At 39.5% G+C, this 27237-nt stretch overlaps 1 protein-coding gene across 2 annotated transcripts in view; it reads left to right on the top strand.

Moving 5' to 3' along the window:
- PLCB1 (phospholipase C beta 1) overlaps nt 1–27237 on the top strand; it is a 608906-nt gene that overhangs the window by 445036 nt on the left and 136633 nt on the right. For both annotated transcript variants that reach the window (XM_060785726.2, XM_060785732.2), the window contains exons 10-11: nt 8370–8516; nt 25341–25498. In XM_060785726.2, coding sequence (XP_060641709.1) covers nt 8370–8516; nt 25341–25498 — 305 coding nt within the window. The remainder of the gene's footprint in view (nt 1–8369; nt 8517–25340; nt 25499–27237) is intronic.

Genomic DNA, 27237 nt, shown 5'->3' with positions numbered 1-27237 from the left:
CATACCATATAATGCCAGTTATAATTAACAAAAAGTTGACCTGTGACTCCGGCATCATCACCTTTTTTGTCTGTATACAGTTGATGGTTTATCCAAAATTCACAACTACTTGGTAAAATTGAATACCATGGCAAATGACAGGCTCCTGAAACTGTGCCCGTTAGAGCAGACAAAAAAAAAAATCTTTATCAGACCTCTTGGCTAGTTCAATTGACAAAACACATTAGGAGTTGTGGACTTCTGATTCTATATCCAAATCTCCTAGAAGAACTAGATCCAAAATTTGTTTCACATTAAATATTGGATATAGAAGCTCAGAAAAACATTGCTACCCTCAGTAAAGCCAGCTCATTGAAATGGCTAAATTGTTTCAAACATACTAAATCATTTCAAACATATTTTTAGTCCAATATCTAAAGATAGAAATGTCTAAACACCTCAGGAGGGTATTTACCAGAACTATGCTACAATGTTTACTAATTCTAGAAATCCACATAATTTCAGACATCAGAGCAATCAGTCATCAACCATGTTCTATTTATTATTACCATTTTATTTCATTCATTTCTACCCCGCGGGGACTCAGGGTGGCCTCACATAAGCATTAAATGATACTTTCAGCATATACACCACAGGAATTTCAATTGAAACAGTAAAACTCAATTGAAAACAATATACAAATTCATTAATAAATTCATTTAAGAATTTGCTGATAAAGCCAAGATCCAGCCAGGTAAATCCAAAGTCGCAATGTTCAAAAATTTTATTTACAAGTCGTCACTATCCTCTAGTCGAAATGCCTGGTGCCAAAGCCAAACCTTCAGTTGTCTTCTAAAGGACAGGAAGGAGGTGGCCAACCTGATGTCCTTAGGGAGGGAGTTCCACAGTCAGGGGGGCACTGCCAATAAGTCCCTATCTCTACAACACAGCATGCCACTCATTCTTCTCCATTAGAAATGAACCAAAAATAAATTGCAGAGATAGAAAGCAAAATAGCTGTAGATCCTTACATTTAAAATAATATTTCCGGTATTTATATTTATTATTGTTAGGTGTCATCACATTGATTTTGACTTCTGATGAGCTCATGGATGAGGGACCTCCAAGGCATATTTTAATAACAGCCCTGCTGGGGTCTTGCAGACTCAGGAGTGGCTTCTCCAATTGAGTCTAACTATTGGTAACATGTCCTTTATTCAATCACTGGTATTACTGAAAAAAACATACTCGATATGAGATCCAAACTTAAGTGATTGCGGGTGAACAATTTACACACCTAATCCTAAATTATATCCCAAGATCATTTTGACTCTCCAATTGTCTTCAGCCATTGTTTTTTTTTCCTTCACATAACCAGAGCAGCTGACAAACACATTGTAAATTATACACTTGACACCATAATACAAACATATGCACATCTAATCTCAGATAATAAAAAGTGACTTCAGAAACTGTCCAAAACTAGCAGAGCCAGCTGTTTCCATAGTACATCTGAGCTTATGTTCCACACAGTTTTTACCCAATCCACCATGAGTACTAAAGCCATCCGACCCTTTGCTTGACTCTATTCATGAATTCCACAGAGAAATTATGCTCCCTTAGGTATTATTTTCCTCTTTAAAAGGATGTAAGATAGTAACTTCCTTGCTGCAGCTGTAATGGCAAGTATTACAATCTTTCATGACCACTGGTTCTTGAGGTGACACTAGATGACCGTTTCGATGCAATAGTGCTGTTATGGGGCATATCAAAAAAACTCAGCAGTCTGGTCAGTATTATCCATTTGAGAAAGGGGGTATGGCATTTCCTTTCACATATGCATGACAAAGCCATGAAAGCTTTCCACTTTGGTGTCATCAGCTGGCAGCTTTTGGCATAGAGTGTTTCTCCTTCATACAGACAGGTTGTGTCATTGCGTGAACCTTATAACCCAACCATGACTTGTCTTAAACTGATTTGGAGGAATACTGTATTTGTGGGCTTCCTACCATGTTTTTATCTGCAACATCTCATAGGATATCCTGGTTGAGCGAATGTGTGTTTACAGTAGGGAGGCTGCCTATCAGTAAATCAAGGATGTGGCTATCATTTGAGGGATTTGAAAATCCCAAAATCTAAGCAACAAAATGGGGGTGTGACTATTATGCGATGAAATACAGTATAAAGGAACTGTGATATTTACATTGAAATAAATGGTCATAAAAGGAAATTTATTGAGCTCCATATTATTTTTTACTTCTGTGCTCAAACATGCATACTTTAAGTAGGTGACTTGTTTGTCCGACATACAAACTATAGTGCTTCTGTCTCTGCTGACATAATGGTAATGTTGGGATTAGAAATTAATCCCTCCATGCCTTACATTTTTGTTGTGTAAGATTTTTCCATTGAAGTTTTAATGCTTTTCCCAGATATTCTACATCTCTCATAACTACATCTTCAGAAGCAGAAGTTACATTATTATTCACCACAGGAGTAATTTTAGATTTAATTTTAGATTTAATTTTAGATTTATTTTTGTTTTATAGAAAGAAGAATTAAAAGAATCAAAGAAGCAATGTAACTTAATTAAGCTATGGGTTGTTGTAGGTTTTTCCGGGATATATGGCCATGTTCTGGAGGCAACATGACCATATAGCTTGGAAAAACCTACAACAACCCATGGATTCCGGCCATGAAAGCCTTCGACAATACATTAATTAAGCTAATTAGTTGAAACAAATCTACTCAGGTGTGAAAACCATTTTTTGGGGGGGCTTGAGTGCAAATAGAATAGAATAGCTTTATTTCTCATTGTGCTATTGCACAACGAAATTACATGCCTTCCCCTGCACCCACCACAAAGCAACACACCCATCCCTCCACACACACACACCCACCACGACCACACAGATCACATCAGTGCGAAACCACAGAGTTCAACATAGCCACAGCTCTAGGATAAAAGCTACCCTTCAGTCTGTTTGTCTTTATCTTTGTCACCCATAATTGAATTAAATATTGAATTATGATAACCCATAATTCAATATTCATAGAATCATAGTTGGAAGAGACCACAAGGGCTCTCCAGTGCAATCCCCTGGTAAGCAGGATAACACAAACAAAGCACTCCTGATGCTCTAGTTTTGATAAGTCATAATTTGACCAATTGAGCACTAGATTCTGCTATTCCTGTACCGTCTCTGGCTTTCTCAGAACACTGAGAAAGGTAACCTCTGATGTTTCAAAGTTGAGGAGCCTTTCCCATTCAGTATCTCTGCTTCTTTCTACAGGGTGCATTATATGGGAAGGAATTTACAATGCTGTTTTAAGATTTAAGTAGAAGAAATCTTGCCAAGAAAACCTTCTGATAGGTTTTCTTTTCAGTCAATATAATTCAGAACCAACTTGAAGGCAAGCAACTATATTTATTGGGTTGTTGTAGGATTTTTTAGGCTATATGGCCATGGTCTAGAGGCATTCTCTCCTGACGTTTGGCCTGCATCTATGGCAAGCATCCTCAGAGGTAGTGAGGTCTGTTGGAACTAGAAAAAAGGGTTTATATATCTGTGGAATGACCAGAGTGAGACAAAGGACACAGCATTTTATTTGAGAACACAGAAATGCTGGACCACTCTCACAACCACCCTGTCAGACTACGCAGAGAAGCCATTGAAATACACAAGCTTGTGGACAATTTCAACAGAAAGGAGGAAACCATGAAAATGAACAAAATCTGGCTACAAGTATTTAAAAAGCTCTAAAATTACAACAGCACAACAACAGAGAGGAAACAAACAAGGACATCTAATCACCTCTCAACAAAAGTTTGCTCTAGGCACTGTCAGGCCATTATATGCTAATCAAGGTGGTCAGTTGAAACATTCACACCTAGCTCCAGCAGACAAGAGTCCTTTGTCTCACCCTGGTCATTCAGATATATAAACCCCCTTTTTCCTAGTTCCAACAGACCTCACTACCTCTGAGGATGCTTGCCATAGATACAGGCAAAACGTCAGGAGATAATGCCTCTAGACCATGGCCATATAGCCCGAAAAAACCTACAACAACCCAGTGATTCCGGCCATGAAAGCCTTCGACAGTACAACTATATTTATTTATTTATGATATTTATATCCCGTCTTTCTCGACCCCAAAAGGGGGGGGGCAAGGCGGCTTACAGATAGGCAAAAATTCAATGCCTTAATCAGTATAAAATTAATATACATTTAAATTAAAAATCAAAATTAAATTATTTAAACATTATAAAACATTACTTTCACTATAAACCATGCAATCCACAATTATAGTCCAGGTCATTCTGATAGTCATTGCACATAATTCCAATTAATCTATTGCACTATGGTTCTTCTCTGAAGGCTTGATCCCAGAGCCACGTTTTTACTCTCTGTATGTCTCAACTGTATCAGTTCTATGTATGCAAAGTACTAGTCTCTCATTTCGCAAGTGGCCTTGCTATGGCATTTTCTGGTGCAGATTCCACCAAATGAAACAGCGATACAAATCCCAAGCAGGGAACAGAAGTAAACAGCTTTCCATATATCCTTATAGTGTCCATTTAGTGGCCCTTCCCCAGAAATGCTTTGTGAAATGAAGTTATCGCTCAAGCTCTGTACAACTGCAAAACTGTAATGGAATTACATAAGACATTTATGAGAATCCCATGAAAATGGTCTCTCTTAATAGCTTGACTTCTTTATTAGTATTATGCACATTTAGTAAGGCACTATTGTTTCTAATTCAATCTACACGCTCCTCAAATCCAGTAATAGCAGATAGAGTTGCAGGAGAATGTTCTAAACTTCCTTCTCCCACTTCCTCGCATAATCAGTGAATGTTCTTATTGCTCTGTTGGCTGAATATCTAGAAAGAAAGCAATTGAAGCTGACAGAAGCCATTCTATTAATAATATGAGCATGCGAAAGATGTCAGGATTGCAGTGTTGTCAGTGAGAATGTCATCATATGTGGACATGAGTGGAATCATAATATTGTGTTAGATGTGCACCGTGATTGACAGAGCTTGATCCTATGTATTCCGGTACATTTACTTTCTCATTTAAAAAATGCGAAAGCTATTCCAAAAACTTCCCTGATAGGTTGACTATCCTTTGCTTGGCAGCTGAGATACAAATTTAGCTGGGAGCTAGGAACCTTCCAAAACTTCAAAAGCACACATGATATATGAAAGATACTAACATGGCAATAATTCTTGGGGAAAAGTTGCTGTAATATTTTTCAGTTTCCCTTTTTGCTTTTGTGAAGTAGAATTTATCCAGTATTCCATGGATAAATTCCATAGGTGGAATACCAACAGATCCCAGCTTCTTCACATTTTGCAGTCTCTTACAAAATCATCTGCGCAAAATAGGCAGTAAGAAGGATACATTTTCAGAACAGAAAATACATTTTCTGCACAATCAATATTTCATTGTGCCCAAAGCACAAATAGGTCTCATAGATTACACACATTTGTTTCCTTGTGGGGAAAGTGATGCAGGAATTATTTGTCCCATACGGAAGAAGGAGGAATATAAATGCTTAAATACCTGTGCAATAAACCTATTCAGTTGTTTTCAAATGAGACTTTCTGGGACAGTTTTCCAGTTTTTCCCCATGATCATCAGCAATCTTTTCATCACATACATATGTATATATAAATTCTTCATCAGTTTGGGTGGGTCAGTAGTTATTATTGAAGAAGCCAGTTGAAGATGGTGAGTGTTCCTGTTCTACAATCAATCGCTTGCCTTTCTTTGCATTTGAAGCACCGATAAATTAGCTGCTTAATGGTGATTCAGGAAATATGGCACAGTTAGTTAGAGTGATGGACATACATAAGAATTATGGCATGCACTAAGAAATGCTGTAATTGACATGCATAACACACTAGAGTGTAGCTATTGTGGTTTGGCACTGTTCTTTTCAACATGTGATGTAATAAAATACTGAGGTTGTAAAATCACCCACACCATTTCAGATACTACAAAGGGAAGATCCCATATGTAATATTTGCAGCAGGTAGAAATCTTGCACATGGAGCATGAAAATCTGGGCTACATCTTTCACCAATTGTTTCAATATAGTGAAGTAGTCAATTAACTAATTCCCTTTCTTTTAGTCTAAAGTTCATTTTCTTCTACATCATATAAAAAGTCCACTCCCAGTTGAAGTCACAAGACTTGAGGGAGAGTTTTATAATTACAGCCTACTAAGGGCAGGTGCAAAGTCTTCAGAAAGTGGTTTGAATGCTGTGCAAGACCTTTGTTTTGAGCAGCCACATCCAAATAGAGTTCCTTCATGGTTCTCCCTTGCATCCATATGTGTACATACACATCCTTTCGGAACATTGTTACAGTAAGTTGTAACAGGATCAAGTATGAGTGTGTTAAAGAAAACCTTATACTGTTTATTATGTGCAGCTGCTAATGTAGGTCAACTAGTAAGTTTAGTCCTAACTCGGTATGGTATAACTGTATGGGTTTTAGAATACAGTTCAGCTTTTGCTCTGATTAGCCTTTGCTCAGGCATTTTGCTCAATCATTTCTACTGCTCTCTCATCTCTGATGATGAAGAAGCCTTATTCTGTATTGCTTACAAGGACTATGTAAGTTTGTTGCACTGTTTTTGTTTGCAACATTGTGAGTTTATGTTTTAACTCTGCTGATAAGAGTAAAGTTTTTCTGTTCTTTTTCCTCTTGCCTGGGTGCAATGTTATTGTGTCTTCAGCATTGGACCTGACTGAAACACGCTATGTGCAACAAACATGGTTTAAGGTGCATCTACACAATAGAATTAATGCCGTTCGACACTACTTGAAATGCTGATGCTCAATGCTATGGAATCATTAGAGTAGCAGTCTAGTGGGGCTCCAACACCCATTATCAGATAAGGCTAAACACCGTATAAAAACATCTCCCATGATTCCATAGCATTGAACTGTAATATTTAAAATGGTGTCAAGCTGCATTCATTCCACAGCAGCTCAAATTTATTTATTTATTTTATTTAAAATCTCTTGAGGGACTCAGACCGGTTTCCAACCATAATATCACATACAATCAATAAAACATCATAATACATATTACAGTAAAACATTAAAACAGCAATTACAATCAATAACTATAATTGTCAGTCGTCACACTAAAATCGTTGCTCATGATCCTCCATCCATATCTCAGGGTGTTGGCTCACTCGTCGAATGCCTCTCTCCATAACCAAGTCTTCACCTGTTTCCTAAATGTCAGAATAGACAGGGTGGTTCTGATCTCCAGTGGGAGAGTGTTCCAGAATCGAGGGGCCACCACCAAGAAGGCCCTGTCCCTTTTCCCCACCAGACGCGCTTGTGAGGCCGGTGGGACCGAGAGCAGGGCCTCTCCAGATGATCTTAATAATCTTGATGGTTCATAGGGGAGAATACGTTCGGAGAGGTAAACAGGGCCGGGGTCGTTTAGGGCTTTATAGGTTAACACCAGCACTTTGAATTGTGCTCATATCTCATATCTCATATATCCAGTTCATTCTCATGGACAAAAATGTGAGCATAATCCTTGAAGTCTTTTACTACATGTACTCATATTTCCCTAATTTCTGCATTTCCTTCTTTGGTCTTCTCCATTACTCTTCCAATGGTATGCACTTGTAAATCACACTGTGGTTATCCCCTTTCCTTTACTCTACCCTGTGCATCCACGTGCACTTATCGGTTTGCCTGCTTTCTTGTTCTGTGTAAAAATATAAACACTGAAAATGGAATCTTAATCCGAATATCACTTCACAGATTAAGTACATTACTGTTAGCATCTCAGTACTTGTTTAATCACTTCTTTGTTTTTATCTACAGAGCTGTGTTTGTGCTGTTTGGATTTCCAGTTTAGTATACTCTTCTGTTAACACTGGATATTTTCCTCCTAAATTTTGTTTTATTTTTATTTTTTGCAGATACACAACCAGGCTGAATTTTATGATAGGGTCCATATATGGAATGTTCTTGGCCAGCTGCATTGCTTATGGAAAAATTTGACTGACAAAAAAATAAATCTATTTTCTGCCTCTTTACTCCAGGGGAAAAGAGGAAATTGAACTGCTAAGATTTTATTGGATTGTAGCTCCCATTATTCCCCACTGATGGGAGCTGTCGTCTAACAAGATTAGGCACCTAGACATTTCCCAGCCATCTTTTATTCCACTAAACTTCTGAATTATTTAATGGGTGAAAAGCAAAGAAGTTACAGAATCCAGTCTTACGGCTAATACGATGAGTAATATATTGTGTGCTGAATCTAGGAGTGAGCTGAATCCAGATGAACCAAGGGACTGCAAATGGAGTACTTGAAGCTAAAGTCTGTGTCTTGATCTCTTTCCTCCCAGGGCAGATATCAGTGGATGGATTTATGAGATATTTAAGTGGAGAGGAAAATGGAGTGGTTCCACCTGAAAAACTGGATGTGAATGAAGATATGGCCCAGCCTCTGTCTCATTATTTTATCAATTCCTCACACAACACCTACCTCACAGGTACAGTATAAAAGGGAGCTTAACATAGATGCACTGTTATACTGTTGAAATGTACCCAGATTTATGAAAGGCTAGGAAATACACTAGCTTCTTGGCCACAGGAGAAAAAGACTGCCCCCACCCAGTTTATTCTGTTCATATCTTCATTATTGTCATCAAGCAACTGGAGTAGCAAGAAAGCAACTGGAGTAGTATTTACAAGGTACCCAGTTCAAATTCAACAACAACTTGTGATTAAACAAGAGTTCAGTTTAATTCATTGAATCCTGGGTATATTTAAAACCACAACAACAGGCAATTGGCATTGCTGTGCCTGTTTACCATCAAATCCTTTCCCCCCAAAGTTTCTTTCTTCAGGATTGTGTAGGGGAGCTCAGTCTTATTGCTAACCCAGCATGGAATAATTAGACCAGGGACAAAAAGTTGGATTAAATCAGGGGGCACTTAATTTGATCTGAAGAGCAACCTTATGTTGGTTCATCTGAAGCAAGCTTTCAACTTTTGACAGCCTACTGAACCTTCCATTGGGTGAAACCCTTACATCCTCATCACAAAGGCCAGATGAAGCATCCCACTTCTCCACTGGATAGAGGGGGCAGTGGAGCAAATCTGTTGCCCTGCATGCCGCTCCCTTGTGCTGATACTTTCATCATCACATGTGGGAAGCATTGCCCTTACGACGAGTATCCATGCTGACTTCATTGGCCAGGCTCCCATGTTGGTAGAGAAGGATGATTCCACCCCGATTAAGGGTGGGGCCATCACAACATTATGTGATGGCATGGGGTGCTAAAATTGCCCCATCTGGTGAGGACCTTCAGCCCTAAGAGCAATCAAACAATTTGGTTTTTTCATGGCTGGCCATTTAGTAGAAGGTAAACCCAGTATACTCCCATCCAACTCCCTTTTATAAGTGAGAGCAAACACCACAGTTCAACCACAGTTCTCCCACTCTGGAGTCCTGAAACCTTAAAGGGTGGTTACAGAGTCCTGCCCTTCTTTAAGTCCCATCTCAGTGAGCTGGCTCAGAAGGATACCATGTAATCAGTGGTATCAAAGGCCACTGAAAGGTCCAGAAGAATCAGCAGGACTGCACTCCCCCTGTCCAGTTCCCTGCATAGGCCATCCACCAAGGTGTCCAAAGCTGTCTGTGTCCCATAATCAGGCCTGAAAACAGATTGAAATAAATCTAGATAATCTGTTTCATGCAGAAACTCCTGAAGTTGGGAGGCCATCATGCATCCAGTACCTCGCCCATAAATTGAATATTAGAGACTGGTCTATAGTTATGAAATACAGTGAAGTCCAGAGAAGATTTCTTTAAAAGAGGTCTTATCACAACTTCCTTCAGGCATGCCAAGATCTTGCCCTGATGTGAAGAGACATTGATCACTTCCCTTTCCTACTCCACAAGTCCCCTTTTAGCCTGTTTAATGAGCCAGGAATTATAGCTGTCTAGAGAACACATGTGGTGGCTCTCACTCCTCCAGGGATCTTATCCACATCCTCAAGCTGCACAAATGGAAAAGTATCCATCAACATTAGACAAACAGGAGCCACAGTTACATCCTCTGGAACTGTATTGATCTGAGTGACTGTTTGTAAAGTGCCATGCAAATTCTTCACTTTGGCCTGTTGAGTGGGCAGCATTTTCCCCTTGAGGACCAGTTTTTAATAGCCCTCTGACTACTTAATACAGCTCTGCATACATTCTTATGCAGTACTGTTCAATGTGTGAGTCAAGGTACAGTATGAAACATCCTAGTATTTGCCTGTTTCATGGAAACATTTTAAATGTGTTTCTTCTGAGCTCAGTTGGATCACATTAGATCTACTTTCCCCATGCTTCTAGGCTGGCACCCACTTGCTCATTCCTTATAAATTAGACCTGAACTTCACACAGATTTAGGTCTATTTTATAATAGGCTCAATAGTGATCCTTGAATTGATCCTTCCAAATCACACAGTTACAGAGCAACACCATCGTTGTTCAGAGTCTGAAGCAAAAACATACTGATGTAAATCAAGACAATTTGAACAATTGATTTACAATCTCTAAGAGACAACTCTGGCTTAAAATCATTGTCCTAAATCAAATGTGTCACTGTTAATTCTTATTTACAGTGATGAAAACCTAACTACTGAAATATGTTGATTTACAACTCATAACAAGATTTTACGACAGCAGCAAGGACATGCTTTGTGTCACTTTTTGATAATTTGGTTGTGTTTAATTTAGCAAATTGTACATAATGCTAATTATTGGTGTCAAGCTACAGATGCATTGGCAGTAGATGAGAAATGATAAGAACTAAATCGCACACAGAGACATGCAAGCACAATTAGCACATGTTTTATTATAATAAATTTTAAGCCTCTGTCTGATCTAGTATTATCTTTGTCCATGTAACTTTAGTAAAGGAAACAGAAACTGAATCTCAGAATCCCAGCCTGGAAAAAATAAAAGTGACCCTGCAGGCTGTTGTATTTTTGGAGCTGTAAACTGAAAATGTCACTTTCCAAATTCCTACCAGAAATTTCAAGTAACACAAGCTGTTATTTAGACTAGACAGAGTCCTTTTTAGGAGATGAGAAAGTGAAATGAATGTTAAGTTTAACTGGTGTGTGCCATTCAGGAATAGACAACAGTGGTAGCACTAAGGTTAATTTTCAGCTCTTAGATCCTTAGACTGTGATAAACCACTTTTTAGAAAAACAGGGTTTTTAAATGGATGGATTTAGCAGTTGTTGAATCCCCCTTCCATATTTTTGTTGTGAAGGGGTAATGAACTACATTTCAAAAGTAACATAACAAACTTGGAGCAATCTATTTCCTTGGCGTTGTGAGCAATATTTTGTAATTACTTTTCAAAAAAATTGTTTTTTAAAGGACACCATGGAAATTTTATTTACTATGTCAAGACTTTTCCAAATTTCCTTACAAATCCAGAAGTTTGGGGTGATGGTAAAGCAATACAAAAGTAACCAGAACATGTAATGCAGAAATTTTAAAGTCAGAAGCAAGCAATGTGAATTTGTTCTTGAAATGCTGTAACAAGTCCTGGGAAGCCAGTGTGATGTAGGAGCAGGAGCAACCCGAATTAGTCTTTGAAACACTCTAACAAATCCTGGGAAGCTAGTGTTGTGTAGTAGTTTGAGCAATGCATATTAGTTCTTGAATCACTCTAACGAGCCCTGGGAAGCCAGTGTAGTGTAGTAGTTTGATCACAGGACTGTGACTCTAGTGGCGCAATAGGGTTAGGGTTAGGGTTTGAGCACAGGACTGAGACCCTAGTGGTACAATAGGTTAAACCCTCATGCCAACTGACAGGTCAGCAGTTTGAATCAGGGAGAGCAGATTGAGCTCCCTCTGTCAGCTCCAGCTTCCCATGGGGTACATAAGAGAAGCCTTCCACAAGGATGGTAAAAGATCAAAAACATCCAGTCATCCCCTGGGCAATGTCCTTGCAGACGACCAATTCTCTCACATCAGAAGCGACTTGCAGTTTCTCAAGTCACTCTTGATACAAAAAAAAAAAAAAAAGCACTGGACTAGGATTCTGGAAAACTGGGGTTCGAGTTCCTGTTGAGCCATGGGAAACTACTTGGTGACCTTGGACAAGGCGCATTCGCTCAGTTTCCGCTCAACAAATCTTGCCAGGAAAACTTCATCACCTTTGGGTTGCCATAAGTCAGAAATGACTTGAAAGTGCACAGCAGCATCAAGACAAATCTTGGGAATGAATTAGGTTTTTAAAATAGCTCTGTCAGTCTTTAAGAAGGGCATTTCTGAAGTGTGTGAGACACTAATCTTTTGGTAACTATTATAATATGTACTGATCTGAATCAATGCATTCAAATGTCAAAGCATTTTCCAGGGTGAATCACTTCAGGGAGCATGTGTAGCATTTTATATTTGAATGCTTCTCCCCTCCTTGTGCTTAGCAGAAAAACCTACCAAGAGGCCTCTATTATTTGAATGGTGACATTTATCCCTTCATAATGTGTGTGTGTGGGGGGGGGGGGTGATTGCTAGTTCTGTATGGAGGGATATGTGTGTGTCAGTTATTTTGACCTTTTGCAAAATACATAATCCAGCAAACTGAATTCCTAACAGCAATGGTAAGCTGTAATTGCAAAAATAGCATTATTGACACTTGCTGCTGTTTTTAATCTAAATGGTTGATCTTAAAAGCAATATCTATTGCTGTTAAACAGGTCATATATGGAAGGTGGCAATAATATAATTTCCTGTTGAAGTCTGCATAATACCAGTAATTGGGGGAAAATGCTGTTGTTAGAAATCTACTTTTCGTATTATCTGTTCTCCATATAATTATGTGTGAATGCGCGCGCGTGTGTGTGTGTTATCATCCAAGTTAAAATAAACCCACTCTTTTTGGGCTTAGGGCAGAGGGAAAGAAAAGAAACAAATCAGATTTGCTGTAGCTAGGTTTTTATTTATTTTGTGTCAAAAGCTTTGCATTCAATAAGTATAAAAATGATAAACTAGAAGGGGCACAAGTGGCTAAATAATTTTTGACCAAAAACAAATGACAGCCACCACATTATCTGTAGCTTTAAACAATTCTTCCTCTGTGCATGAGGCAGAGCATTGTGGACAAGCATACAGGTGCTGAGTTGTTCTACTCCACAGTTGCACAAGGTGGAGGATTCTTTTAGGTAGTGCCAGTTTGCCAGGTTGTCTTTTGTTGATAACAACAACAACAACTACTACTACTACTACTTTATTTTTCTACTCCACCTCCATCTCCTCAAAGGGACTCGGGGTGGCTTACATGGGGCCATGCCCAGACAATATACAGTTAAAAACAGAACAGCCAAATATAAAACAGCATAAAAACAACATCATCATAAACAATAAAAGCAGGCATCATAAGCAACAACATAGGTACCTCTAATCTCATTTTTGGGAGGAGGGGATCAATATGCAAAACGAGTTAAAGGATAGGTTGGTCAAAAAGGTTGTTCTGCCCACTTCACTTCTGAGTCTGTTCAAGGGCTTCCAAGTTGCCCATTCTTGGTTTGCCCCTGGAGGAAGACTCTCATGGGGGGGGGGGGGGGATTCATTTGGGATTTCCTGGTTTAGCTGCCCAAAGGGATTATTTTGCTGTTGCTGGGGAAACATTAAGAGAAGTGGTGGTTCTCATGAAGTTTTTCCTTGGTTTGAGTCTACTGGGAGGAGGCCGATAGCCATGCAGTGGGTGACTTTCACCGTGTTCAGCCTTATTTCTCTCACAGTTAGCAGCAACTTCCCATCGCACATTGGGGTGGGGGGAGCAATGCCAACTAGCTTATAGCGTCTGTCAACCGGTGTAGTTTTGAGACTTCCTGTGATTATTCTGCATGTTTCATTCAATGCTATAGTTATCTGCTTCACATGGACAGACTTGTGCCAAACAGGGCAAGCAAAATCAGCAGTCAAGTAAGATAAGGCCAGGTTGATGTTCTTATTAATTTTGGGTCTGCGCCCCATGCACTGTCAATAAGTTTCCGCAGGTTATTATTGTGTTCAGCTACTTTGTGCTTGGTGTTCGCACAGTGTTTCCTAAAAGTTAGTGTTCAATCTAAGGTGACACCGAGATATTTAGGATGGAAACAGTGTTCGAGCTCGGGTTGGCATTGCACTTAAAAATGTACCTATTCTGACTTATACATAAATTTAGCTTAAGAACAAACCTACAGAACCTGTCTTGTTCATAACTTGGGTATTCCCTGTGCTCAGATAGTAATTCTCCAGTGACTAGAAAGCATGATACCTAATAACTGTTCCACAGATACTTCAAATCCTCTCAACTTTAAGTGTATTGTTATGTTGTGTATTGAGGCCTTGGCCTTTGTAAGCCGCATCGAGTCCTTCGGGAGATGCTAGTGGGGTACAAATAAAGATTAATAATAATAATAAACGCTGATAGATACTCTGTCCTGAAGTACCATAACTCCCTCTCTGTATATATACTGAAGGGTTAAAACCCCTGTGGTATTTGTTTTGGTGTCTGTGCCCCTGTTCGGAAGATTTCATCTCACTTTCTGTGAAAATTTCTGCAAATGTTTGAAAAATTTGGCTTGTTGTGAAAACAAGGATTGGTAATAAAACTTCAATTGATTTTCCTTCCAAGGGGTAGATTTCTATCACTTCCCGTTGCCTCACCCCAGTTCTTAACTATGAGTCATTTGTAAGTTGGGTGTTCGTAACTTGTGGGCTGCCTGAGGCAGCATAACTTCCTTTTTCCAAAATTTAATAAAACCCATTGTATGAATCAGAATTTTTTAAATTATTTATAATGTTATAATGTTATAGAGTTTTGTTTTACCTAGTTTTGAAGATCAAATAGGTATGTGACGTCCCCCATTCTCCATTCTCCATATACTGAGTAAACCGATTTCTGGCGTTTGTCAGCATAGCAGGTGTTATGTTGGCAATTTCTTCCTGGATGTTGGTCTTCAAATCTTGTAGGGTCCTTGGACGGTTCACATAAACACGGAATTTCAAAAAAACCCATAGAAAAAAATCACAAGGGGCCAAATCTGGAGAGCGGGCCGGCCACTCCAAATCCGTTCGAAAAGTAGGCCTCAGCGGCAAAAGCACGCTCCTCTCTGTTCCAACACATGATGGCGACTGAATGTGTCAAGACAAAACTTTATACTCCCGCCTCTCGAACAAGACCACTAGTGCTCTGCTACATCTTCAACTGACTGAATGGTGCACATTTTTAAAAAGGAAGTTATGCTGCCTCACCCTGTATCTGCAATATTCCATGGTCTCACTGATGATATCTCAGAATAGTTTAGCATGGTGGGCCAAGCTGAACCAGCAAGTGCCAGTTAGCTAAAAACAAACTTCCAAAAAACTCCACCCAGATTCAGTAGTGACAGTATGTGTTGTCATGTAGTGATTGAATTTTATACAGTTAGACATTAGCTATAGAGCGAAAGATCAGAAATAATCCTTACATTTATCGTTTGCAACTTGGTAAAAGGAAACAGTATTTTCTTTGGAGATGATTAACCAGGGGAAAAAAATCTCACTCTGTGTTACAGAGGAAACATGGGCATGCAAAAGAAACATAAACATAGCAAACAAAGACATGCCCAACTTTAAGTGTCTATGCATGTGTGTTGCATAAAGGAGAAACATCTGTGTATTGTTGAAGGCTTTCATGGCCGGAATCACTCAATTCTTGTGGGTTTTTTCGGGCTATATGGCCATGTTCTAGAGGCATTTCTCTTGACGTTTCGCCTGCATCTATGGCAGGCATCCTCAGAGGTGAGGATGCCTGCCATAGATGCAGGCAAAACGTCAGGATAAATGCCTCTAGAACATGGCCATATAGCCCGAAAAAACCCACAAGAACTGAGAAACATCTGGTTTAGAATGGGATTTAATTGTTGCATTTTATGGATGCATTGCAGTAGCTGTAAGCATTTATTATCACACTGCAAGCAGCTGCTTTTGTATTGTCAGGTTCATTTGACAAGTATTCAGTTTGGTTGATGATATAAACACATGCTGGTGAATTGTTATCATACCTGGTTAGATAGCCAAGTGAATGGTGAATGATTATTTGAAAATGGAAGGTTTCATTTCATCTGTGTGCTCAACTATATCTTTTTTAAAAACAGCAATAGAAATAAATCATTCTAGAGGATTTATAGGTTGTTTTTATATTTTGTTAGAAGGGTGATGTTTTATTCTGTTTTATGTTGTTGTTTCTGTATTTTAATGTGTTTATTTTAACTATGTTGATTGGGCTTGTCCCCATGGAAGCCGCCCCAGGTCCCCTTTGGGGAGATGGAGGCAGGCTACAAAAATAAAGCAATTATTGTTATTATAGGTGCAGAAATGAAACAAGATTTACAACATGGATGGGGGACAGGTGGTCCTCCAGGATCCCAACTTCTTTCAGAAGTACCAGAATGGTTAAGGGTCAAAGATCATGGGAGTTGTAGGTCTACAAATATGAAGGGCTAGTGGTTCACTAGTCCTGATTTATAAAGTAAATATATTTGGCTATTTGAATTGTACTGTGACTAATACTTGGTTTGGTTTGTTCTTTGTGTATTGGTTTTCTATAGTTCGTTGCCCTAGAACTGTAGATGCTTTTATAGGTTTTTGCATTAATCTACACATTTCTAGGCCACAGAAAGATATAGAAGCATCTGATTCTGCTTAATTTAATCCAAGGTTTTCACAAAGAGAAGTCTTTTATGATTATGAGTCAAATTATGAGTCAATTTAGTGCTATGAATGTGTGTGTATATGTGTACACATACATACATCAAACCTTGGGAGCTAAATTGAGTGCCAGAATAGAAGAAATTTGTGGAGAATGTTTTGTGAATGTCTTGTGAGGAACCAATGGACAAATGATCCTCTGTAAAATATGTTTGCCGAAAGGAGAGCATATATTTGATATTTTTATGTGAAATATAGGGAGCCTCCAGTGGTGCAGTGGGTTAAACCGCTGGGCTGCTAAACCTCTTGACCAAAAGATCACAGGTCCGAATCCGGGGAGCGGCATGAGCTTCCGCTGTTAGCCCCAGCTTCTGCCAACCTAATAGTTCAAAAACATACAAATGTGAGTAGATCATTAGGTACCACTCCGGTGGGAAGGTAACGATGCTCCTTGCAGTCAGGCCAGCCACATGACCTTGGAGGTGTCTATGGACAATGCTGGCTCTTCGGCTTAGAAATGGAGATGAGCACCAACCCCCAGAGTCGGACACGACTGGACTTAATGTCAGTGGAAAACCTTTACCTTTACTATGGGAAACCAGTGAAATATAGATATTTTGACTCCATATCTGTATTATTTTGAAACTAATTGTTTCCCCACTATTTCTGTGCTTGTATGTTCTTCATATACTATTAATTTTGTTTTGAACCAGTGAACTACTAAATAGTTATTTATGGAAATAATGCTTCCCTTCAGTCTGACAGCATAGTTGCTTTTATTGATAGATTTACTGCATTATGAATCACTAACCTTTTAATAAGAAATATTAGATTAAATTGTCTCAGGGCTACTGCTATGGCGGCACAGTCAATAAATGTGTAGCCTGAGGGTGGTGTGGAGAAGACTGATAGTGTAAAAAGACAATGTACAATGTACACTTTGGCTCCATCATTACCCACCATATGATGATGATGCTCCAACACAGAGAGAAACAACCAATGAATAGAAGACAGCAGCATGTCTCCAGCACAAAACCTTATACCAAATATGCAACTTGGTGGAAGAACATTCTCACTCCATTAATCCCGGTGGGACAGTCAGCAGTATCCCCATTGCTACAAGCTCTAGCCATCCCTGCAGGTTTGTATGAGTCTACACTGCCATATAATCCAGTTCAAAGCAGATGATCTGGATTTTATATGGCAGTGTAGAAGGGGCCTGACTCATTCTAGCTGTTCCCTCCCATTTATTTGTTTATTTATTTGTTTGTTTATCAAACCAGGAGCAAATCATGGGTACAGTTGTAATGTATTAAAAACACACAAAGTTTTAAAAACTTGGCATTATATTAATTGTCCTTTGTCCAGTAGCTGGCCACTTGGAGTTTCTTTGGTGTTCCTATAAGGAGGTCCTCCATTGTGCATGTGGCAAGACTCAGACTGCATTGTAATAGGTGGTCTGTGGTTTGCTCTTATCCACACTCGTATGTCGTGGACTCCACTTGTGGCCCCAGTCCCCTCCCATAATATCTGAGTTTTTCGAGGACTTCCACCAAGTCCTATGATGTGGAAGATTTCTAGTCTAGGTTTGCCACCATAGTCACTGTATGGAAAAACTTCCATCCCCAAATAAATAATATTACTTTGCAAAGAGAGAAAAATACACATGGCATAGATTCATTCATAATTATAATGACCACTTCCCTGGCCTTTGAAAAAACACATTTGGCAGTACATCAAGTACTGTTTATTTATTTAGACATTATAGCTCTTTTTCCCTTAAGGGAGATACAACATTTATAATCCAAGGTTATTTTCCATCAAGGGGAAGAAGGAATGCAATTTTCAGTGATTCTGTCCTATAATGCGAAGAAATAACATGCTGGTGGCTTAAAAAAACAATATTTTTTTCTATGTCTTGTCTCTATCCTTATCCCTCCAATAGCCTCCAGACTTTCATTTGGAGCTCCGTTTTGCACTAGATTTCTGCTGGCTGTGGCTTTAGTTTATTACTGTTGTCACAGCGAAGGACAGGCTCTGCAGCACCTTATTGTACAGTGCCCAAAGCAATGGGACAACAATCATTTATCTTTTGGGATTAACAAGGCTATTGTCTAAGCTCCCATAAATGTGTATGTGTACACATGCACACACATACATAGGTCCTTCTTTTTAAAAGGTAAACCTACAATTGTGCATTACCACAGTTTTCTTGTTGATAAAACTGGGAACGTTCCTTCCCTTTTTTCACATAACTGATAGGTATATCTCTGAGATCTTTAGTTTGCCAGCCCCCCTGCCCTGTCCTTGTTCTATTTGTGTCAATGGAAATTGTGCTACTCCATACACACACACACACGCACACTTTTTAGCTCAGATATAGTATAGGCAACCTTGCAATCCAAATCAGATCAGAAAGGAGTGGAACCATTATCCACATATTACAATCCTGACAGAGGGTAGCATACTTGCTTGTTGTAGAGTAAGGCCCGGGGGGGGGGGGGGGGGGATATAAGGATTTAAACCACATGTTGTGTTTTTAATTTAGTGTAGGCTTGATTCTATTTTACTGTGAGACATCCTGCCTGGGAACATTTTGTGCTGCCCTGGTGGCATGTGACATCAATACATGGGGCATCAACTTGGTGACCCTCTTGTGTTGTCACACCCAATAACCCATCAACCTCTTGTTGACTTCTTTTAAAGACAACATGAAATTGACCTTGAGGGCTCTCGTGTTTAGCTTTCTTGATATTAAAGAGATAATTCTTGTTATTATTTTAGTTCAATTTTTCCTTACCCATTTTCTCCTTAGCTATGGTGGAAAACAGTTCACTTGCCTCTCATTATTCTTCAGTTTCATCAAAGTTTTACTTAGGACCTCATCAGATTGGAATTTTTTTCTGCGAGGAAGGAGCTTGCCTGATGCCATCAAACTTCCAGTGGGACTGTCCTTCCATTGTCCTGGTAATGTGCTAGAACACTTCCCAGAGAACACGGGAAGCTTCTGTGTTCTCAAAGAAAGAACAGGGTGAGCATGGGGACAAGCTGGGCAGTGATGCCTCCCCCACATGGGATGGGTAAGAGGGCAATGTGGGCAATACAGGGTGCAGGGCAACTGGTTCCCACACTGCCCACCGGATTCACCATGCTGCATGGAGAATCCCCACTATCACCCACAAATGGGGCCTCAATGTGATGAGGTCCAACTCCACTTTGAAATCTTCAGGCTTCAGATAGCCTGAAATTATCTTTATATGAGATGGGGGTATTATGTCATTCCCATTCATTCCTCTGCCACCTTTTCAATATGTGCCACCATCTTACTTTAAAAGATTTGATGGGTTCTGTTACACAACATGGATATTGAAGCACCTCTTTTTCAATGCTGCAAATAAACAAGCATTACATTAACTGGGCCAGTGGAAGTGTAGTTGTTGATCCCTTTTTTTACAAGCAGTAGTAGGCACCAATAAGTATTGCTCTGGGTTTTATTGAGGTAGGCAGTCCCTGTCAGAATTACTTCATGAGTTGAATATACAAAGTAGCACCATGGCTGGAATAAAAATGAGCTGATGGAGGGAGCACAAAACTATCTCAAGTAGACTTGCTGCTATTTCTCCAAGACTAGATGAAAACATCATTGGCACTAACAATGATCTAAGTGTCCATAACCATGAGCTACAAAGTGTGTACCTCCAAAACCTGGTACAGTGTAATAGAAATTAACCCACTTCTGAAGAGCCTTGGACCATGATTGCTTTCAGGAACAGAGTAATCGTTTTTTCTGTACGTCAGCCCTTGAAAATACTCCCTATACATGGAGGGTATACACATAGTGTTTGTTGAACCTATGTCAGAGATATATGTTTGGATTTCATGTGCCATTCCACATGCTAGAATGTTCTTTCATTTCCCTCCTTAACTCTATTTCCTATATGCAGGAAATGTTTTTATAGGGATAGATATTCTACTATGTGAATTCCTATACACATTGTATGAAGTATGGCATCACGTCCTACTATGCAGAACAGATCCTATATAGTAGTGACCCTTCAGATATCACTTAACTATAACTCCCATCATCCACGACACTGGATGTCTAAGCCTGATGGGAGTTGGAATCTTGCAATATCAGGAACTCTACAGGTCTCCAGCTTCTGTTCTGTTCAACCCAGACTTTTTCCTCAGACATGATTAGGCTATATCTCCCATAATATCTGTTCTCCTGCACAAAAGTCGGAGTTAGTTCACAGTGTGGTTGCCTGGTATATACTTGATACTCCAAAATAGATCAGATGGCTTACAATATAGCTCAAGCTCCACTTAATTGTATAGTACTTTCCAAAATGGAAATCTTACTGAACTGTGTTGTGTAAGTCACCTAAAATTTTGTTTGAGATAGATAGCAAAGAAATAATGAAGAGCGATTTAATAGATGAACTATATGCAGGAAGTATTCTCCAAAGAGGGGCTTTACTTTTACACTTTGGACTATTTTTTAGCCATTGTTGACATTTCTTCTTTGCATGGCTTTCTACCTATGCTCATACAAGCCACTCTAAACACCTTCGCAGAAGCATACGAGAAGCTCAGCTTGTCATTGAACATTGAGAAAACCAAAGTGCTCTTCCAGAAGTCACCAGCCAATCTCTCTCCAATGCCAGAGATACAGCTTAATGGTGTAACATTAGAAATTTTTGACCATTTCCACTACCTTGGCAGCCACCTCTCCACAGAAGTCAACATTGACACTGAAATATAACATCACCTGAGCTCTGCGAGTGCAGCATTTTTCCGAATGAAGCACAGAGTGTTTGAGAATCGGGACATCCATAGGGATACCAAGGTACTTGTTTATAAAGCTATTGTCCTCCCAACCCTGCTAAATGCCTGTGAAACATGGACTATCTACAGATGTCACATGCAACTCCTGGAACGATTCCATCAGCACTGCCTCTGAAAAATCCTGCAAATCTCTTGGGAAGACAATCGGAGAAATGTCAGCATGTTCGAAGAAGCAAAGACCACCAGCATTGAAGCAATGGTCCTCTGCCATCAACTCCGCTGGACCAGCCATGTTGGGTGGATGCCCGACCACCATCTCCCAAAGCAGTTGCTCTACTCTGAACTCAAGAATGTTTGTGGGCAGGAAAAGAGATTTAATGATGGGCTCAAAGCCAACATTTAAAACTCTGGGATAGACACCGAGAACTTAGAAGCCCTGGCCCTTGAGCACTCCAGCTGGAGATCAGCTATGACTAGTAGTGCTGTAGAATGTGAAGAGGCATGAATGGAGGGCCAAAGACAGAAATGTGCCAAGAGGAAGGCACATCAAGCCAACTCTGACTGGGTCCGCCTTCCACCTGGAAACCAATGTTCTCACTGTGGGAGAACATGCAAGTCAAGAATAGGGCTCCACAGTCACCTATGGACGCACCACCAGTACACCAACCTTGGAAGACAATCCTACTCAGACAACAAGGTGTCGCCTAAGTAAGTACCTATGCTCCGTATTTCACAGATCTTTAAACTACACTACCTGTACTGATTTCAGTCTGTGTCATAGACAGTTAGGAGCACTTAACTGAACATCTCTTCAGCTATATTTCTTGAGAAGGAATTACTGATCAAATTCAACACCCACTTGCTGTCTCTTTGGCATGCAGAAATAGTGCACTCAGTTGAGAGGGCAGAGGATTGAATATTGAGAGAAACTGTTGGCGTTCTCGCCTTTTATGGGAATCCTTTTAAAGAGGGTTCAATCAGTTAAATGCCAAATATAACCCTGCTTATTTCTTATCAGAACTATTACATGCAGCGATTTATGAATGCCTGTGAAGGTAAAAAAAATTCAGACTTATAAAATATCTGCAATATCAAAGCACCTCCTGAGCAGTGGGAGAGAAATTGGGTTTTGGAAGCAAGGTAGGTGAGGGGAACAGATCTAGGCAACGAGGGAAGTGAGGAAAGGGTTTTCGGGGAAAGGGAAACCTTACACAGAGATATGAATCCTCTATCTCAACTACAATAAATCCAATGACCCAAAAGAAATTGCATAGGAACTATTAGCTTAAATGTCCATTGGTTCCATTGAAGACTCTCATGTTTAGCTTTCTTGATATTGCAGCAGTCAGTAACTAAATTCAAGTCACTGACATATTGTGCTTTTCCAACATGGCAGAAGGGGGTGAGACTGGATGTCCTCTGGGTTTGCTCCTATAACGCAATGAGTTAACCGATTGACCTGCTGAATTCGCTTACTGAAAGGTTGCCGGTTTGAATCTGGGGAGCGGCATGAGCTCCCGCTGTAAGCCCCAGCTTCTGCCAACCTAGCATTTCAAAAATATGCAAATGTCAGTAGATCAATAGGTACCACTCCGGCAGGAAGGTAATGGTGTTCCATGTAGTCATACCAGCCACATGACCTTGGAGGTGTCTATGGACAATGCCAGCTCTTCAGCTTAGAAATGGAGATGAGCACCAACCCCCATAGTCGGACACGACTGGATTTAATGCCAGAGGAAAACCTTTACCTTTACCTATTATTATTATTATTATTATTATTATTATTATTATTATTATTATTATAATTCTGACATATAAACACATTATGTCACAGAAAAAGAGACCTATATGCTGGATTTCGTATCACAAAACTACAAGTCAAACACTGCCTAAGCGTCTAGGACTGTGTGATGTATTTTGGAATGATGCGCACAGATTCAAGTATGGTGGCCTTTTGCAGTTGACATATTGTGATTTTGTCAATGTTTATTGTTTCCAAATGCTGGCTGAGATCTTTTGGCACTGGGACCACCTGTACTGGTTTATGCCAGAGCCTTTGCAGTTTGATTTTGAGGTTTGATTTGAGGTTTGATTTTAATGGCTGAGTTTTTCCTGTTTTTTCCCCCCTCAATGCGACTGTCACCTGGAATGGCGACATCAATAATTCCAACTTTTTTCTTTTCCACATTCCAAAACTACTACTATTATTATTATTATTATTATTATTATTATTATTATTATTATTTGAAACACAACAAGATGAGTCCACAGCAGACAAGACCACTCTGCTGGATGTTGTATTGGATCACACGTCGGACATTTCCCAAGTGTCTAGAACTGTGTGATGTATTGACGAATAATGTGTGCAGATCCCAGTATATTATTATTATTATTATTATTATTATTATTATTATTAAGACTGGATGGCTTTTACTGCATGGCAGAAGGGGGTTGGACTGGATGGCCCCTGGGGTCTTCCACTGAAATACTGTTAAGCTTATCTTGATCAGAATTTTTGGCCATGCCTGATATTGGGGCCCATTGGGGTTCCATGAGAAAGTTTTGCTGCAAAAAGGGCTCAGCAGCAGAAAAAGCTTGAGAATCCCAGCACTAGGGAATAGAACTGCTATCTATTGAATCTTAATCCAAAACTCATCTCGGATTTTGTATACAGGCAGTCTCCAAGTTATGAACAAGAGAGGGTCTTTAGGTTTGTTATTTAGCTGAATTTGTATATAAGTCAGTACAGGTACATTTTTAAAGTGTAACTCCAGGCAAAATATATTTAATAAATATTTATATTTAGCTTTGGATGGCATGGGGAAGGGTTATAACACCCCTGTTGTGTTTATTTTGCTGTCTGTGTCCCTGTTCAAAAGATTTTACCTCACTCTCTGTCCCTGTGAGAATTGGATTTTGAAACCTTTTGGCTTGTGGAAACAAGGATGGGTGAGAAAGTTTCAGTGGAAATACGCTTTAGCCATGATAACTCTTTTAGAATTGAACTTCCCTTCCTTGGGGTAGATTTCTCTCACTTCCTGTTGTCTCACCCCCGTTCTTAACTATGAGTCGTTTGTAAGTCAGACTGCCTGTAAATGATAAAGTCACACACATTGAAGCTGATGACACTTAAAAGGGGTTCCATTCAGCCAGCCAGGGTTTATTGAGAGTGTAATATATTTTACTAAAGCTGCTAAATAGAAGTGAAGAATGTTGTGTAGGAATTGTCATAACCTGAGCTTAATCCCAATGCTGATGTGTGGTACTCTGTAATTTACTAGAAACGGCAGACATAAAAGTAATCATAATCCTGTGATAAACTATATATGGTTTTTGTCTGACTTTTTCTTTCCCAGGGATGAGATTTAGCATGTTTTCCAGGAGTTAGTCTTTTTAAGGCAATCACAATTTGAGATATTATAGTCAGTCTTCCATATGTGCACAGTTCATTTGGCTTGCTTTAAAAATAATTAACTGCCACACAAAATACTATAGCCATTTTAGTACTTTAATAATAACAGAAATCTCAGACACCAAGGACAATGTGAATTAAATATTTTTGTATTTATTATTCTCTGTTGTGTTGTTTTCTTCTTCTGCTCCCATATATCTTTGTCCTTTTTCTAGACTCAGATCAGGGATTACTTACAGAACTGTATAGTACTAACTAGGGCATGATTTTACTCTCGTTGTATGCATCTTAAAGCAATTTGTTATCTTGTTGCTTGCCTTTGGGAGAAACAGATGATATATGCTTTCATTATTCTTGCATTATTTGCATTTAGTCCATAAACCGTAACGGGTCTTCTTGTTTCACACTCCTTGTTATGTTGTTGCAGCTGGACAGCTGGCTGGTAACTCATCTGTCGAGATGTATCGCCAAGTACTTTTGTCCGGCTGCCGCTGTGTTGAGCTGGATTGCTGGAAAGGCCGAACAGCTGAAGAAGAGCCGGTCATTACACATGGATTCACTATGACAACTGAAATCTCCTTCAAGGTACGCTTGCCAGGGGACTTCTACATTATGTGAGTGCAGATTTGAAACATACATAGCTTGAGCTGATTTTATGTGGTATGAATGGGGTATGAATAGTATATAGGGCAGGGTGATCATGAAGACGTTTCCAAAAACAAGTGGCAAGGCTTCATTAAACCATTCTACTCAATACACAAGCTTGAGAACTGAGTAACTAAATTTCTTTGCTTCTGTACAATGTGTGTATGCACATATGTGTACATCTTTCCTTCAGAACCACATAGTCTAACAACATCAGGTGGGGTACTTTTCAGTGGCATATGCCAGCTCATCTTTACTTTTGCGATGGAACCCACCGCTCCCATCCCATCATGCAGAGCTATTTCTGGTGGGTCTCCATTGCAGTTGGAACAAGCTGCCATCGTGGCAACACTGGAAACTTCCCATGTTGTATTGGATCAATAGGTGGAAGCCGAACGGTTGATGCTTCCCTCCATTGGATGGGGCAGTTGGTAAGTCAGGCAATGCAACATGTGGGATGACGGGTTCCCCACACCCTTGATGGGCGCTGCCAGATTTGCCACAATATGTGGTGATTCCAGTGGCCCATATGATTAGATTGAGTCTTTATTTCTGCATAGGCAGAAATTTTAAAAAAAATATTATAAAAGTGCCACTGTATTAGTTTTACCGTTATGTTGAAATGGGAGGTACTAATTTTAATTTAACAGAGAGGACACAAACAAGGACATCTAATCACCTTTCAACAAAAGTTTGCCCCAGGCTCTGTCAGACCATTATATGCTAATCAAGGTGGTCAGTTGAAACTTTCACACCTAGCTCCAGCAGACAATAGTCCTTTGTCTCACCCTGGTCATTCTACAGATATATAAACCCACTTTCCTAGTTCCAACAGACCTCACTACCTCTGAGGATGCTTGCCATAGATGCAGGTGAAACGTCAGGAGAAAATGCCTCTAGACCATGGCCATATAGCCCGAAAAAACCTGCAACAACCCAGTGATTCCAGCCATGAAAGCCTTTGACAATACAATTTTAATTTTCTTTGTTCTAACCTAGCCTTTGTGTTTATGATACACTGCTGCACTGAAACCTTACCGGAATATAGGTGAAAAACCTCATTTTTGATTTAGTTTCTTACGTTGGCTCTGTTTTGAGTTGAGAGAAAAGGGACATCTGTATAAATTTTGAAAACTCCATTTCTCAGTGTCTTGTCCATTGAAAGCATATGAGTAAGCCCATACAGAGAATGCCACCTGATCTTGCTTGGCATTTTTAAACATGCATTACAGTTGCTGTTGACGTTCTGTGTAGATTACACTACATGGTTTGGCTTGTTTTGTTCCATAGATAACTTTTCTTTCCAATCAAGGAATTGGAAACCAAGGTTTGGATGTCTTGCATAGCCACCAGGTTGAGGTGTTTGCTAGCACATCACCATTGTAACAGTAGACAAAAGGGAATTTTGATTTCTTCTGCTTCCTTCTCTTTTTTGGTCCTTGGTGCAGTGTTATTTTAACATCCTATTCATTGTTCTTTTCACCAAAGTCCACAGCAAATTTTGAAATCTTTTGACAAAATTGGACCCATTGTTGGTGATAGAACATATGACTTTTATATTAATTCCAAATTATATTCATTTGGAACTGAGCATACACATCCTATAAGAGCTGTGTAAGGATGTGTTCTGTGTGATAGTCTTAAGATGTTTGCAATTCAATATCACAAATTCACATTTG

This window comes from Anolis sagrei, chromosome 1, assembly GCF_037176765.1.
Source record: "Anolis sagrei isolate rAnoSag1 chromosome 1, rAnoSag1.mat, whole genome shotgun sequence".
In the NCBI taxonomy this organism is placed as follows: domain Eukaryota; kingdom Metazoa; phylum Chordata; class Lepidosauria; order Squamata; family Dactyloidae; genus Anolis; species Anolis sagrei.
Note: the sequence above shows the minus strand (reverse complement) of the source record. Positions and strands in the feature narration are given on the sequence as shown.